Below are 17,096 nucleotides of genomic sequence, written 5' to 3'. Positions count from 1 at the left end.
GATTGGCAATATTTTTAGAGAAATCAAAACTATTGTTTCACAAATATCAATTGTTGCTTCCATATTCTTGAAATTAGAATTATGCAAATTAAATTAAATGCGATACAAAATATGAATTTCTTGTATTTACTAGTATGAATTTGAAATTGAACATCTGATAAAAATATCTTATGAACAAAGCAGATGTCCGTAAACCATTTATGATTAATAGGAAAACTTTGACAATGGCATACTGTTCATTTTTACTTTTTCAAAAACATAGTTGGCCATAAAATGATCGCAATAATGGTCAAGTAATGACAATTTTCCTAGATTCTCTCAAGTAAAGGAGTGACCAAAGGAGTACCTGAAACATTGAAGCATTCTGTATATCAAGAATAAAAAGAGAATCTTCAGTGAGAAGGTACGCTTTGTCATTATTAGCAATATAACAGATGTCCTTTACATCAGTCTTGGCTGAAAGTTCCCAGATGGTATGACCACTGTCTATGTCAGTAAGAAACAACTTGCTGGCAGAAATAGTTATTAGAGTTGGGATAGGGAAAAGATCTGGAAGGAAAAGAGCACAGCACAATTAACAAAAAAAATCCCATCCTAGATAAACACAGCCATTCATAAGGAAAGCAAGTACAAGATACAAATAAATGTTGGGTATGAACGTATTGTATTTGCAACAGAAAATAAATAAAGCAATGAGATGCCCTCATGTCATGACATTCAAACTACTAAGATATTTTCAGTGGCATTGTGCATAATTACCTAACAAATTTAAGCAGAATAAAACAGATTTGGTCATTTAATGACCTTTAACAGCCAAACAAGAAATATATTATGATCTCTAGCAGTAAACAGGTTACAGGTGAAAACCTACTGCTCCATGCTAACCTGGAGTTGCACAAAAAAGCTAATTTAGCATAGTTTTGAGGAAAGGCTTGAAATTCCCAAAATTTAGTCGAATTATAAGGAATCTATTAATCTTTCATATCAGAAGAGGTAACCATTTCCTCTGTTGTGTTTGCTGTATGTTACATAACATGTTGCAGGCTATTTATCAGACTGCCAAATTCTTGTACTGTCATTTCACCAGCTATTACACACAAGCCATGAGATAGCAACTAAATCATCCATACCTGATGAATTCCTCTCTGCCATGTCAGACAAAGGCCCTGGACCTACAGAGGTGAAGGCCTGCACCTGGGGGACAGGAGATTGATACTTGTGTTATCTAACAGCATAAATGACTGCATTTGAGATCCTGTAGAGCCAACAGAGACAAAACCCCTGTCTGCTCATCTAGGCGCATAAGTGTGTGCTCTGTTTGACACAAGGCTACGCTGGTCAGTTCAAAGGCTGCATTCAAGTTGGGACCATGGCTATGAAGAGAAATTTAACCAGTGGCCCAGAGATTGACAATCCATGCTGCATCTAATAGTTAGAGCTCAAAGGACTCCAGACAGTCTTTTTGTTTCCTTTCCCAGCCTAGAACAATTCCTACTGTTTGCAGACCTTGCAACCAACACGGTGTTCTCTCTTACTAGTATCTGGTCTATTATATGCTCTCTTGTTTTTAACTTGCCTTTCTAGCACACATTTTGTCTGCTTCAAAAATCTTATCCCAAAGAAAATACGACTTCTTGACAAGTTTTGGACTGGAAGTCTCTTTCCATGGAAGCCACATGAGTCCCTGACTTTCTCAAACTGTGGCTCTGTTCAAAAGGCCTGTCACTCTCCACCAGACCAGTTGAATCCATGTTCAACTTGCAGTTTCTAGCAGTGGTTTGGGGAAACCTCTAGAAAATTTTCTTTTGGGCTTCACCATTTAGTGAACAACGTGATACAAAAAGAAGTTGAACCAGGTACGGATGGGTGAGTCAGCAAATCAGCAGTTCTACAAGCAGAAACCACAAGCTCTTGCCCCAAGCAAAAAAAACATCTCCCAGGCAAACACATCTGACTGCACAGATAACATCTCCCACCTAGCATGAGACAAGCTTAGTAATTTTTCATACCTGAAACCTTACTGTCAGGTTGGGAAGCACGTCCTTGAGAGAAAACTGCATCTGGGTGGGTTTAACATTGCTTTCAATCCACTCCATGAAAGTGCCAGCAGTGCTGCTCTGATTCACTAGCTGATAGTAAACCCTGAACTGCATTAATATTCCATTATCCCTTTCAGGTCTGTCCCACCTGAACTCCACAAGGACTTGCCCATCACTTCCATGTAGGTTATTTTGTAACACATATATTCTAGGGTTCCTAGGGGCTGAAGGAACTGTGTAGAAAAAATAAAGATACACAGAACAAAATACTCCTGTTAAAACACAAACCCTAACTCATAACTAACTCTACAGAAGATTATCTAAAACTTAATGGTTATTCCTTTCTGTTTTTCATTGATGCAAAGCTATCTGATTTTAACTTGCCTAGCCAAAAGAAAGAGCTGTATAAACAGGAAAAAAAATGCACTCCTGCACAGTGATTGGGACATATCTATTTAGCCAAGTCCTGTATGTAACTATGGATATCTATTTAGCCAAGTCCTGTATGTAACTATGGGGCTGTAAAAATTTTCACAACACAGAGCATATTCTATTCCCTCTCCTATTCACTTCAAAATCTACTGCATCTCATAAGCTTTCTCAGTGCTTCAGTCACTCAACACTATATTTTAACTAACTTAATTTTGACATGCATAAGAGCAGAAATAAACACTGAAGCAAGACTAAAATGTGCATAGCATTTTTTAAAAATCTACTAAGTGATTAAGATATTGCATGCAGCTTTTCATGTTCATTGTAATGAATTCAGTTTCTCTCTCTTGCTTGTAGTCACAGGCACATGCTGGATATATTGCCCTGCATTTTCTACTCTGAATTCAATTACTTCAATTGTCTGCATTTATGTATGCAATAGATGATTGGCAAAGATACTCAGAAACATGTCCTTGCAACTCTGCCTGCAGCTAATTAGCTCTGAAAGCTGCTCATCCTTCACACCAGGGTTTCACTCGCTGACACTGAGCTGCTCCCAGTACCCATTACACACGAGGAACAGGATGTAAAATTTCAGTACCTCCTTCAGGAGCCCGAAGGGATACAGATGTCATTGGTGCCTTGCCCCAGTATGTGTATGGAGTGACAGTAAAGTCAAAGAGTGCAAATGGTTCCAGCCAACCCACTCGGTAGGATGGCACTGTCAGATTATGGGGGTGAAGGCATCCTTCATTCTCCAGAGGCTGCAAATGAAATTAGAACAAAATAAAGCAAGACTTCTTTACTGCTCAAAAGGCCTTCAGTTTTCCAAAATCCCCTCACCAAACCGGTCAACTAAATCAAAACACAGCTTCTCTTCCTGTGAGTGGTCATTGTTTCACCAACTCCTGTGGCACTGCAGTGATGGGTAGCCATGTGCCAGCAATCTGCCTTTTGAATTTAAAGTAAAGCTTGCCAAATGCACTAAAGCAGTGATGAAGGCTACATTTCACATTCAGGCAAAGCCTGTCCCACTGTCATCTCAGAGGACACTTCTTTCTCTGAGTTACTGTGAGAGGCTTTCTCATGAATTTTTGACCACTGTGATCTCCTTGCCTGACTAGTGCCATCCCCACCACTAGCCCAGAGCCACTGCTGGCTGCAGTGGTGGAGAAACTGGGCAACTTGCACTGTGTTTGCAATATAGTTTAGTTCTTGACCAATTTTTAAATGTCAGAGAAGAAAATCCTCCATTTCTTTTTAAAAATAGATGTATCAGCAAGTAGATGGAGTAATATATGTAGATAATAGGGAGGGATTGCATCAATATCCTCACTTGTAGAGCTTTGGATCCCACGCAGTAAAAGACAGTTCCCCATTCCACCTTTGTGGAGGGACTCCAAGTGATGAGGAAACTTGTGGAATTTCCTTTAATTCTGAAAGAAGACTCTGGCACTGAATCCGGAATCACTTTTGGTGTAGAAGAAAAGTTTCCTGTCCATAAACAGAAGAAATAATAATAAACTAAAGAATGTGAGGAATAGGTAGACTATTCAAATGTGGCTTAGAACATGGAAGTAAATCCTGTAAGCCAACATTAAATAGAAACAATAAATAGCAACAGCACATATTCTTTTTATCCATATGTTCACCATCAGCTTTTATAATTGCACATTATCCTGATATATTTATCAGGCGATATATATATACATATATCAGGTATATCTGATATATTTATTAACAAGTTATTAATATATTTATTAATAATTTGGTCTTGTCCTTATCTTTTGTCAAATTACTGAAGAAATTCAAGAATGAAGAATCGCAGGCTGACAGTGAATACCTTTATTGAGGAGTTTAAATAAAGAAAATAATGTACCTGGCAAAGGTTTAAGTGATGCCTGAACAAGGGTGAAGGCTGTAAACTCTGCTGGTTGTGAGAAGGGAATGCTAAGGCTCTGATTGACTTCCTGGACTGTAATGAACTGAAGCCTACTAATCCAGAACAGACGACCACTGTAGTATTCCAGTGCACCCAGAGATATTTCTGAAGTACTCCATGCTGCAAATTCCATGATGATGGAATTACTGCAACTGTGGAAATGTATGAAATTAGCAAACTGATAGCCCACATGTAGAGGGAACAGATTTATGCAAGGTTTGACATATTGTTAAGTTTCTTATAATTCAAGTTCTTAATACTTATAATTCAAATTCTAAAATGTAGGAGGCAGGAAGTCAAATCAAATGTTTTTTAAGCTCTTTAAAGAATTTCAGAATATGAGACATCACAGAAAGAACAAAAGGACCTTCATTCCCTTTATTTCATAGGAAAACAATTATAAAGTGGTTTAAAATTCCACTGTATAGATGCAGAAAAATGAGAATTTTGAAAATCAGCCCACCTTTTCTCAGCAATTCCACTGAAACAGTGAAGTCTACCTCAGAGCATGGATTCATTCCTTCACTAGATCAGGAACCCAGATTTATTTGACCCTGATGATTTTCTTCCATTATTTACTAAGATCTACTAACATTATTCTTCACTGGGATCACCCGTGATTTAATCTGCCTTGCATATCGTATGTCAAAACTTACAGGCCTTTTTAGGTCCCAATTTATCTTGGTAAGAGATTAAATATGCTGTAAGAGAGGTCATTTTTCCATCTCAGAAATGTCTTTGAGCCCTCCAAATGCCATCCAAAACAAATTCGGAAAAGATTTGACACACCATCCAGGTCCATTAGGCTGGATCACTTCTAATCTCAGTATTCTGTGATGATTTATGGCTGCCAATTTGTTCATAATGGAGCTGTATGTTCCAGCTAAAACTAATCAACATATTTTGATTCTTTAAGTATTTACTATTAATCATAGCAAGTCTAAAGTCAGTCAGAAATTCCATCCGATTCCACACAAAGCCAGCCTGCAAAATTATGGGCACATGTAAATACAGATGCTGCTCAATTAAGCTTAAGCAATCTAATCTGATTCTTGGAAAAAAAATTAATATAATCACATTCTCTGCATGGAAGGGAGCAAAAACATAGTTTCACAAACCACTACACATTATACACTTTGCACTTAGAGAAAAACCACCATTTTTCTCAGGGTTTTAGTATATAATCAAGCTAACCCATAAACTGTGTTCTTTATGTTTCGTGTTAATAAACTTTTCCTTTCTGGAGTTATGCTGCCATTTCGCGTTCAGGATGATCAAGAAGAAAGCCTGCTGAGTACTGTTTGCTCAGGTGAGAAAGAGGTGTCAGTTCAAGTCCTGAGATTCAAGAAAGATGAGCCAGTTACAGAGCTCCAGGCACTTGGAAGCTGTCAAGTGTTGTAAATGCCAAGATAAAACCGACAATAAGGAGCAATTATTTCCTAAATCCAAGTCTAAAAATTGATGAGCCCGACCTCAGTTCAGCTGAGGTTCTGTACATTGTTTCTCTCACTGTAAAACTGTTACCAACCACCACAATATGTAGTTTGCCATTATCTAGCCATGATCATTAGCGCTTGGTTTTGTTTATTATTAAATTAGTAAATAGTGTGCCCAGCACTGGACTGTGGCATTCACATTCTCTAAAAAAATCCCTTCACCCAGGATTTTCCTCCTGGAAAGCTGAGAAACCTCAGAGAAAAGAAAGACAATTCTTATATCATTTGCTTCTCCTGTGTTGTGCTTGTGTAGAATGTGTTTGGCGATTGTTTCATTGGATTCTGGTGAGTTGTTTTCACTCATTGGCCAATCAGGGCCAAGCTGTGTTGAGACTCTGGAAAGAGTCACAAGTTTTCATTATTATCTTTTTAGCATTAAGCAAGCATCCTTTCTGTATTCTTTAGTTAATATAGTTCAGTATTCTTCAACATAATACAGTATTATAAACTAATAAATTAGCCTTCTGAGAACATGGAGTCAGATTCATCATTCCTGCCTTTGTCAGGCCATTTCAGCAAATACAAAACTGGACAACATTTTTTTCTCAAAGAGTATGACAAAAACTAGGGAATACAAACTTTCTTATCTCTGCAATACATTTACTTACCCTTCTTTGCAGAGAGAAGCTCTGTATAGGTTTAGATATAGACTATCTCGCACAAGCCAGTACAGAAAACCATAGGTGAGATCCAAGGTTACACCAACCACCTAAAAAAAACAGTCCAGCTAGCAATTGGAACACATCTTCACTTCTGAGATAAGCACCCTTAGGCATAACAGCTGTCTAGACGACATCATGAGTTCCTCTTTATCGGCAAAAACAGCATTACTACCATGAATGTTTATTCCAACACAAAAAGAGATAGCACTAGAAAATAATCAGGTCCTTGGTGGACTCCTATTTATAGCAGCTGATGATTTTCCAGATAACATTTTTTTAACACCTATCACAGTGTTCATCCCTGGAGTATCTGAGTACCTCAGATATGATGGCAATAGCATATCAAGTGCTTAGTGGAAGTACCTGTCAAAATCTCCAAAATACCTCTGGTATTTTAATATTCTTTGTCTGAAACAGGTGGGTGATATCCAGTCTGAAAGTCAGAATCACCTTTTGAAAAAAGCATTTCAGGTCTTTTGTCTTTGTTTTCCAGCTTTGATTTTATACATAAACAGTTAAAATATTGCATTACTTATGGAAAATAGATGCAAAATTTTAATTCATTTATTTGATTAAGCAGGAAATTTGAATATTTAAATTTTTGTAAATAATTTATTATGAAATAAAGTGGAGGAGGAAACTAAACAATCTTCCTGTTCATTACTTCAATGCTTCATCTTCCTTTAAGGGACATGAAAGATTTGTTATTTCTTTTTAATAGGTTATAATATTCAAAATAGAGTTTTCTTATTTCTGCAGTAAACAACAGATTCAATACCATATGCAACAGTAATAAAAATCAGATCTTTAATAATCTGTTCTGTGAATAAAAAAGAATTTGCTTCCATAAGTTAGTCTGCTAAACATTATCAAGTTTAGTCTATTTTATATCATTAGCACAGCTTACAAGTTGTTTGGGGCCTCTCTGAACATGTTTTCCAGCAGCTCTCAAACTTCTCATGCAAACACTAGTCATAACTATTCGCTTATAAGCCTAAATTTCCGTTATGTATTTAAGTGGAACAGCCTTTTTTTTCCCTAACTCTTCATTAATAAACTGCAGAAGATGATGACAGGAAAGCAAATGCTATATCACTTAGTTGTCTGTTGCTCCTTATGTAATCACATTCTTGACATATTTCTGTTGACGTTGTATGTCAGAAAATCAAGGTTTGAATGATTGCTCCTGTAGGTTGTCCTGTTAAAAATATCTCACAGCGTGTATGTGCCCAAGTGTATATTTAGTCAGTCGTGCTATATTTTATCCCATTTACCTATTCTCCCTCCCATGCTCCACACTAAATGACATCTTCCTGAATTTATGTTGCCATTTTGAACCTTTGGGTCCTTCTTCCTTGCCCCATTTTTTTTTCTGCAGGTATTACATTTTCCTATAGATGTGTCCATCTTCTTTATCCTGACCCCTGTATCCTCATTATTAAAAGGCAAATAAATATTTGTACTATTCATTTTCAGGAGTTAGGCAGCAGTTTAACACCTCCTTTCTGTGATGCTTCAAAAGCAGGCAAGCACTTCCCAGTTCATGAGAGGTACTAGTTTCTGGGTGCAACATGTATTTGTGATGGTGCAGTGTACCCGAACATCATGAGATGCAGGATAAACTTAGCTATTTGAAATACCCTTTGACTAAAAATATTGAAACCACACCTAAAAGGGTTCTGGCCCCACTTCCATATAATGCACTTTGCTGCTCCTCTATAAAATTACTTTTGTTCTATCATACTGTACAGTGTAAACAACTTAGTAAGAGCTTTGGAAAGTCTATGCCAGATCCTAAGTTGGAATAAATCAGAGGAGCTCTGCTCAAGTCAATCAAGCTCTGCCAATACACACCAGCTGAGCTAAACAACTGATTAGAAAACAAAATAATTGCCATAGAAGGATTTAGTTCCTGCCAAAGAAATTAGACTTTCAAAGCTCTGCCTTTGTATTTGTTTAGGAAACCTGCCATTTTTACAGTAGGCTCTTCTATTCCTATTCCTAGCATTCAGACTTCAAGCTAAAAGGAAGTACAGCTACAAACTGCTGAAGATCCAGCTGAACAGCAATTCTTTATCAGAAAAACAGATGGCAAATACCAGTAAGAATCACTTACATGGAGAACATTCTTTAACTGTTGGATAACAGCAATTAACTATTACATCTGTACTTTAATACTGAGATAAAACATGCCCTTTTCACATAAAGAGCTTCATTGTGCAAAGAAAATACATATTAGTACCTGTGCAAACATATATTTGCCTCTTGATATTGAAACAGTAACAACCAGCTCAACAATTCCATCATTAAAGAATGTTGTGCTGTCCTTTATTTTTTCTGATAATTTTATTCTGAGATTTATTTTAATAAAGAAACACCTGTCATCTACAACTGGTCACTTCTCAATCTAGACATTTGTACTTGGCTTTTTGCCTGTGTGCATCACAGCAGGAGGCTGAGTTCAGAAGTCAGTGCACAGATTAGGGCAGCAGAGAAGCAGGAGAGGAGATGTTTGTTTGTAGGAGGTGTGAATAAGTGAATGGTTGAAGGCTGGTATCACTGACATAGAGAAAGGTGCAGAAAAAAAAAAAAGACAGGACCAGACAAGCAATCCTACTGCTGCCAAGGTTCCTGAAAGCAAGAACAAGAAATTTGAGGTTAGCATGAGGCGATCCAGAGAAGCAAGTAGAGAATCAAAAGAGAAGGGCAAGGAAGTTGAGGTTTGCCACTTAGAATAAAGTGGAACATGTCAGTCCTTTGCCACAGATCATCCAGAAGATTTGTCCAAGTGTGCTGCTGAGCTTGGACAACATATACCTTCCCATGGAGACAGTCCACACCAGCCAGCTTCCACAGAGGGGTAGGGAGGCTGGGGCTGGGAGATAGATTGGTCTTGGCAGCACAGACTTTTCTCTCATGTACAAAAGTTTTACAGTTCCTCTGTATGCAGGATTACAATTATAGCAGGTGGCACACCAGAACCTGCCTTCCTTCTTCCCAAGCCCTCGTGGAAGTAAAATACCTGTGAGATTAGTGGGCCTTTCAGAATATTAACTTCCTTTCATGGACTAAACAAGGCCTGGCTTTGTTTTATAATCAGAGAAACACCAAATTCTTTTCTTTTGGGAAAGGAAAGTTAAAATGTTTTGGGGGATGATACAAAACTAAGAGAAATGGATCTCTAAAACTGGAGAGGGTCTTTAATGGACAATCTGGCTTCAGGTTAAATGGGAGTACAATTTGTATGACAGGTGGAATTACAACAAAGACAGGGGTTTAAAGGAAGGAAGAAAGTGAGGGAGGTAGGGAGGAAAGAATATGCTAAGACCTTGGCAGATCTTTTCATGAGGAGAAAACTCAGTCTCAGAGTTCTTCCATTGTGTAGGCAACACCAAATTCCACCTACCGAGAATGCGGTCAAATCTCCCATGGTGGCAGAGGCAGGATGGATTTGGAGAAGCTCATCTATGAGGAGGCAGCGGTGAACCAAGTTTTTAAGAGACTTGATAGGACATCAGAGAGGAGTGAATGTAGAAGAAAGGCAGTGGAGAAGTCAGGAGAGATATGGAGGCTGTGCAGGCCTCAGAGCATAACAAAGTGTCTCCAGGTAGGGAAAGGGAGCTACTGATCTTCCACATACTACAGGATCTTTGGTGATCTATTGGTGGAACTAGCATCTCTATGTTGCCTCTCCTTTCTACTTCTGCATAGGACCTGTTCTCCACCTAATACAGCTAAAACAACAAGTCCCTGTCCCTTTTTTCCTCTGATTGGTGGCAGATGTGGTACCCTCACCAGCAGTGTGGCAGCAGCAGCAAGCTGTGCCAGGCTGCAGCAGGGGCAGATGCCATTGCCCCCCTCTCATCACCACAGGTAAAACCTGTAACCGCGCCTCTGCAACCCAAAATGCAACCCTGGTATCTCTGGCAAGTGCTAAGCCTCAAAACTGGCCCTGTCAGGTCCTGCAAGCTGGGGAACATCACAAAAGAGGCAGGATGCTATGAAGCTCTGGATCCATATTTTGATGTGAAAGCCAGAAGTGACCATTAGACTTAAATCATCTGGAAAAAAAGAACCTTTCACATGTGGGAAGGAGTAGCATTACAACCACAATTTTGGCAGCTAATGAACACTGACTATATTCAAGAGATCTAAATACTAAAAGACACACTACATGTCCACCCCATCTCTCACAGAAAGAAAGAGAAGTAAAAAATCAGTCACCTGTTTATCAGAAAACTGTAGCTGCTCTTGTATCATGAGGTGCTCCTCTCCATTCAATCTTGCGCTCTCCAGTGAGTACATCGTGGCCCAGTACAAATAGCCATTTACTGAATCCACAACTAGATCCCTCACTGGGAACACAACATGAGCTACAACGTCTATATGGCCTCCCCACAGTGACTTTCTGTAGATCTAGGGACAAAAGAATTGACTTTAGCATCACATCAGCTATGATCAGCTTAGTGTACATTAGTGGCTTTTCCACATCTGTTTATCAAAAGACAGTGCAAGGCTTCAGCTTTCAAAGCCTAAACCTTTTGCAGTCAAAGTAAAAGGATGAAGAATAATGCAAAATTATTAGTTCATTTTTGCCAGAAAGTAACAAAAGAAAAAAGCTGAAATAGCTTCTTCCCTTCGCTTTCCCAGTTTTGGCAGCCTTCTGTCTGACAGAACTTCTCACCCACTTCATATTCACTATTCACAAGTGTAAATGAGGGTGCAAGGCAGTGTGAAATCTGGCCTCCTAGCTCCAGTTTTTAAAACAGCTTCTGACTTTGCACTTACAAGGAATGAAAGGCATAATTTGACAGCACTGCATAAATTAGCACTACAATTTTGAAGTCAGATACCTTTTAAATAATTCACATGTCAGTGTTCCTGATATGAGAGTGTACAAAGTGCAATTGTAATTATTTTTTAACTGCAGTGATCTGCAAAATATCACAGAGCAGAGGTCAACCTTGAAAATCTCTGTGTAAACAAATAGTGCCAAATTTGATTAAAATAAAGTCCATCTACTTCTTGGCTGAGATCAACAGGGCAGCCTCCATTTTTACTATCTTCATTTATTTTCACAATGTTGAATCCAACAAAGCTGTTGATAACATGTTTGATTTGCCTGTTTAGCACCTGGTGAATTCAGTATCCTGCATTAGTGAATGTTAGTGAATATTTTACCCCAAACTTTTTTATAACTGTGGAAAATCACTTAAGTAAAGAAAAGCCTCCTTGTTCTACACTATAATAGCAAAGGTCCAAATGTATCTCAGGTTGCAAGAAATAGGGATTGCTTTCCCAAATACTGCCTTAGAGTCTTTATTGTTGACTTAAGGGATTTTTCTTTTTTAAGAAATGCAGCTATACCTACCGTATTTGCTTTGCCAGCCCAATACAAGCATTGACCCAACCAATCAAAGGCCAACATCCTTGCATTTCTGATGTCAGACACATAAATGTTCTCATTGGTACCTTTTCTTTTGTTCAATGTCCAGGTTTGAACTTGCCCCATGGAATTAATCCAATAAAGAGTGTTATTATACCAGTCAAGGTCTTGAAGAAAAAATATATGTTAAGCATTACACAAACATGTAAATTAAAAAAACACAAACATTGTTTTAAAAAATAAAAAGCAGTCAGGCACTTCAGTTTTTTAAAAATCAATACAAATGCACAGTTAGGCTCAGCTAATGTGAAGGTAGATGCTTCCTTACAGGAAATAATGTACATGTATTGTACATGTATTGTACATATATAGCCCTGATTATTATAAATGGACAGACCTATTTAGTTCAGAGGGTTGATTTTAGCTCTGCTGTAACTGTGGTGATGTCAGAAGGGTTTCACTAAGGATTAGTTTGACTCGTAAAATAGAAGAAAGTGGATGAACCCAAAGTGTTGGCTCAGTGAAGCTGCTGTACTGCACTTCGTGACATTCAAGTCTAGAGAACTCTCACCTTTAAGTGCTGTTGGTGAAATTTATGGAGAGCTAACAAATGCCAAAAAGCCTGTAGCAGCAGCAGCGTGCAAATTGTTTAGTATGTACCTGAAACATTTCTTATATGAGGATAGAGGAGTTCTCCTTGCCTGTAGCTATCCAATCGCTGCTTCCAGAGACCCTCAGGCCCCACAGCCAATATATATGGTTGTTCTTCAGCTACAAAGGAAGAAAACTGCAGTTTTGCACACCAACAAGCAATTTATCTTAATATTTGTATTTCAATAGCAGCTGTTCCTGTTCCTGGAAAGCTACAAAAGCACCTTTAAAGCTGCCCCTGTCCTAAGGAATAAAGGACAAAGAAGAAATACATGAAAATATCATAATTTGAGAAATTCAGAGATTCAGGGCATCTTCAGATCCAGAAAAATAAGGCAATTTGGAATCCTATTAGATGCTGAAAAATCACTGTGGATTTGGACCTGTCCTTACCAAAGTCAGGTAAATGTCACCCCTAAGCCAGTCCAGCCCCTTAAACTGGAAGCTATTTTCCCCTCAGCCTTAGGTTAATTTGGGTGAACGAGGTTTCAAAAAACATTCCAAAGGCATGGAAATCTCAGACATTTTGCACACATCCATTTTCCCTGATTATCTATGCTCAAATCAAGGATTTTCAGCATTTGGTGAACTGCACTTTTCCATGAATTGTCCTTAATCCTCAGGGCATTGCACAAACCACTTCATCATATAAAGTTCTTTACAGAGCAATGAAAAGGGATAACACCTATTTTATTGTATCAAATAATATTTTGAATAGAGTATTTGCATTAGAAAAATGTAGATAACTACCAATGTTAATGCATAAATAATATTTAATATTATTCTAGTTTGAAAATCTTACTACTTTAAATAAAAGCAAATTTACTTATCCTGTATTCTTTAATTCTAAGAAAAACCTTTTTGTGCTCCTTATTTTGTAGTCTTTGCCAAAAGTGCGTGCTTCACTAGGTGGAAAGATTTACACACACTTTGTTCTTCATTTTTCCTGTGTGACAAAGCAATTCTCACCTTCTTCTAAAGTTGTACCTCTAAATGACTCTGACCATGGCCCTGCACCAGCAGGAGACACAGCTCTGACTGACACCTCATATGCTGTGAAGCTGGCCAGCCCCTTTACTGTAAGCCTTGTGTTACTAATATTTGAGACAACCCATTCCTCCTCAAATGGGTGCTGAGGTGACACTTTCACATCATAGGTCCAGTTCTGCCAAGCAGATAAACCTGTGTGAAGCAAACAATTGTGTGAGTACAGAGTAAATTGCTGTAACTGGTGATACACAACCTTTGAGAAAGATGTATATTGGAGACTCCTTTCAAAAATTCCAATAGAGTGGAATTAAGAAAGGGATAGATTAAATCCCCTCTGGCCCCATGTTTCAATTCCCCATGAAGAATGACATTAGAACAAAAATTTTCCCTGGCCAGGTGATTTTCTGGTATTCAAAGATACATGCACAGAGGGTAGAAACCATAGCACAGTCACCGATCAAAAGTCATTACATCTCTGCCATCCATTTCCTATGTGATACCAGTACCCAGCATTACTGCTACTCCATAACATACTTAAGATCAAGTTTTGCTTAAAATCCTTGCAGGGGGCATATGAGTTGCCAACACACACTTGTGTTAATTTAGACAATTTAGCTCTTTTACTGGCAAATTACGGGCTAAATTTTTGAAGCAGAGGTAATTCCATAACTTCCATCCATATCTGCTATTGATATCACCAAAGTCCAAATCAAGAAAAGTGAAACCAGAAATTACTTCTGTAGAAAGAAAAGAAATGGGCCTTCAGGGATAATCAGCTGAACTTACTGCTTCCAATGCTGTGTTCAGGAGGTCTCCAGCTGATCACAGCTTGGTCCAATCCAAATAGAACCGTGACAAGACGAGGAGCAGTTGGTAAAGGAAAAGGCTGAGTTGATGGTCCATAGAAAACCAAGTTGCCAATGCCAAAGTACTCTGGGTACTCCAAATTGCAGTCCACAATGTACTCATTGAAGCTAGAACTTCCCACTGGAGAGACCTCCTCACAGAAAACTGCCGAGCCATCTGTGACTGTAAATGTGTTATCCTCATAAACAAAGCTCTCCATGTCATTAAATCGCACGTGTGATCGCAGCGTGTGAAACTCTGAACCATCAAGAAAACCTGACACAAAGGCCTGTTCTGTTTTGTTGAAGAAGATGAGTCTCTTAGATTGGAAGTTGATTGTGAAGGTTCTCAGAGCACTGGATCTCACCACTGGTGAAGCTGCAGAGGCAGTGCCAGGAACGAGTGGAAGGTTTGCTCTGTATATGCCATCCTCCAGGAGACAGAAGATATAACTGGCCACAGAGCAAAATAAACCCAAATAACTACAGTGCAAGAAGTCTGCAAAGCCACAAATATTTTAGCAGCTAAGACATGTGCCTGTCTTTATGAACAATAGAAAAATACTTTTGGGAGTATAAGTACATATATACTGGGGGAGTAGACACATCAGTTTTTACCTTCTGGGAATTTTGAATAGCAGATTATTGGAGAATATTTTTCTATAATACCTTAAATGCTAAGCAAGAACATTTCAAATTCATAGAGCTTCATATTCATAAAAGCATGAAATTTCTGAAACTCAAATTTCTTGTTTGGAAAAGCTTTATCTCTTCTGCTAACCCCCTAAAGAAGAAAATGCACAAAACAATATTGCATGGCATCTGTCTTGTTCCAGTTGTTTTGTAACTTGTTATTTGCTGCTTTTGTTTTGTTAACTTAAGTGCTTGAAACAGGAACCTAGATGACTAATGAAGTGGAGAAAATTAGAGAGGAGCTTTATAGCACCTTTGGCACCAAGTGCCCAAAGGACTTCACTTACCCATTATAGGGATCAGCTATAACCTTCCTAGGGGATGTCACGTAAAGAGGAGTGACGTCTTCAGCTACCGTGCAGTTCTCTAAGTGGCAGACATGTATCTGGGGAATGAGAAGAAAAATGGGTGATGCATTCATAGGGTGTTTGCTAATGAGCAGACAAGCTGACCTGAGATTTCTTCAGGGGATGGAGAGAGTGAAACACCTCTCCCACAGTCCTAGGTCCTTCTGGGCTCCTGAGTGTCCAGTCAGCCAAGGATAACCCTTGTACACAAAGCCACGACAGCTTACCCTGAAGCTGTCAGTCATACCCATAAGCTGGAGGGAAAATTGGATATCCAACTGCCTATACTCAATTTGAAGGGTATAGGCAAACTGTTCTTTGAAATGATCTGGCAGGGAAGGGAAGTGCTTTTCTGGTCCTGGAAGGAATACCTTGGAATTCAGACATCTCTGCCATCGGTCTGTTAATCTACAACTCAATTCTATCTTTTCATCACTACTGCTTTTCCTGTTCCCTCTTCCCTGTGCAGTAAGCAAAAGATCAAACAGGCAAGAGGATTAAAAAAATAAAAATCCCCCACTCACCATTATGGGTAGGTTTCTAGTCCTTTGTGCATTAGAGGATTACATGGGTACATGCAAAGTCTGACCATTAGTGTAACTGATGTTTTATGGGTAGGAAATCTAGTGCAGGGTTAATCTCCATTTTCACTTTAAATTGAAGCAGCTGTAATCTGAGCTGTTGCTATTGTATGAAACATTTAACATATTTTGTCAATTATGACAGACGGCAAAAAATCACTATCTACTTATCTGACCACCTCCTGAGGCCGAGTAGGAAATGAACAGAGTAGATGGGTAACCACGAGAAACAGTGTGCCAATACTGGATATGAGGAGGGTGTGAAGGCAGTCTCAAAACCAAATTAAAACCAAAACACTTATGTCCTAAGGAGAAAAATAAGGCAAGGAACCAGAGTTCCAAATAGGGTGTTTACTTTAAATACGACCTGATAGTCAAGACTTTCTTCTTTTTTAAATTACTAATATGTGAATATTAATGTTGTATTAAAATATGTTTTTGTAACTATATTTTGTGCATAAATGTCTATACATAATAAAATTTTTCTCATGTAAAATTAATTGTGTAATGGTTCAAATGAAGCACTAGAGCATTACCTTTTCATTCATGACAAAGTATATCTTCTGGTAAAGCCAGTCTACTGAGATGGACACAATATTCCCCCAGCCAGAGTAAAAGAGCATTAGGTTGGATACATCAGACATATTTGCAACTCCTTTCACCCAGATAGAATTCCCTTCAGAAAAATAGACAACTTGCTGATAAATATTCACAGAAATACCTAAAAATAGAAAGATATGTGCACACAGATAAAATAAGAAAGTTTCCATTTTTCAGTTAATTTTTCTACTTGCCTTGAAAATACGTATTTTTCAGTCTGCAACCCACCATCATCATCAGAGAAAAGTTAACTGTTTTTTCTCCTCACTTCTAGTCTTCTTTCAGATAATAAGGAAACATTCCCATTTGCTTTGTAAGTGACAATATTATAGAGAATTGCCCTTCAGAAAGGTAATCAAAGAGAGGACATGTAATATGCAAACTGACACTGATTGCCCCTCTACAGGTCAAACAGATGCAGCTGGCATCTCC

General features: G+C 38.3%; 1 protein-coding gene across 1 annotated transcript in view; it reads right to left on the bottom strand.

Annotated features, from left to right (window-relative positions):
* The window catches only part of ROS1 (ROS proto-oncogene 1, receptor tyrosine kinase), a 67,947-nt gene that overhangs the window by 37,114 nt on the left and 13,737 nt on the right, over positions 1–17,096 (bottom strand). Inside the window, exons 11-24 of the mRNA XM_058802191.1 lie at positions 16,601–16,785; positions 15,424–15,521; positions 14,385–14,896; positions 13,578–13,790; positions 12,618–12,728; positions 11,943–12,124; positions 10,796–10,987; positions 6,518–6,618; positions 4,351–4,565; positions 3,801–3,965; positions 3,073–3,234; positions 2,010–2,272; positions 1,131–1,194; positions 347–549 (exon numbers count right to left, since the gene is read on the bottom strand). Of these exons, the coding sequence (XP_058658174.1) occupies positions 347–549; positions 1,131–1,194; positions 2,010–2,272; positions 3,073–3,234; positions 3,801–3,965; positions 4,351–4,565; positions 6,518–6,618; positions 10,796–10,987; positions 11,943–12,124; positions 12,618–12,728; positions 13,578–13,790; positions 14,385–14,896; positions 15,424–15,521; positions 16,601–16,785 (2,666 nt within the window). The remainder of the gene's footprint in view (positions 1–346; positions 550–1,130; positions 1,195–2,009; positions 2,273–3,072; positions 3,235–3,800; positions 3,966–4,350; positions 4,566–6,517; positions 6,619–10,795; positions 10,988–11,942; positions 12,125–12,617; positions 12,729–13,577; positions 13,791–14,384; positions 14,897–15,423; positions 15,522–16,600; positions 16,786–17,096) is intronic.

The sequence above is a fragment of the Ammospiza caudacuta genome, chromosome 3 (genome assembly GCF_027887145.1).
Source record: "Ammospiza caudacuta isolate bAmmCau1 chromosome 3, bAmmCau1.pri, whole genome shotgun sequence".
NCBI classification, from domain to species: Eukaryota; Metazoa; Chordata; class Aves; order Passeriformes; family Passerellidae; genus Ammospiza; species Ammospiza caudacuta.
This window is presented reverse-complemented; position numbering and strand designations above follow the sequence as displayed.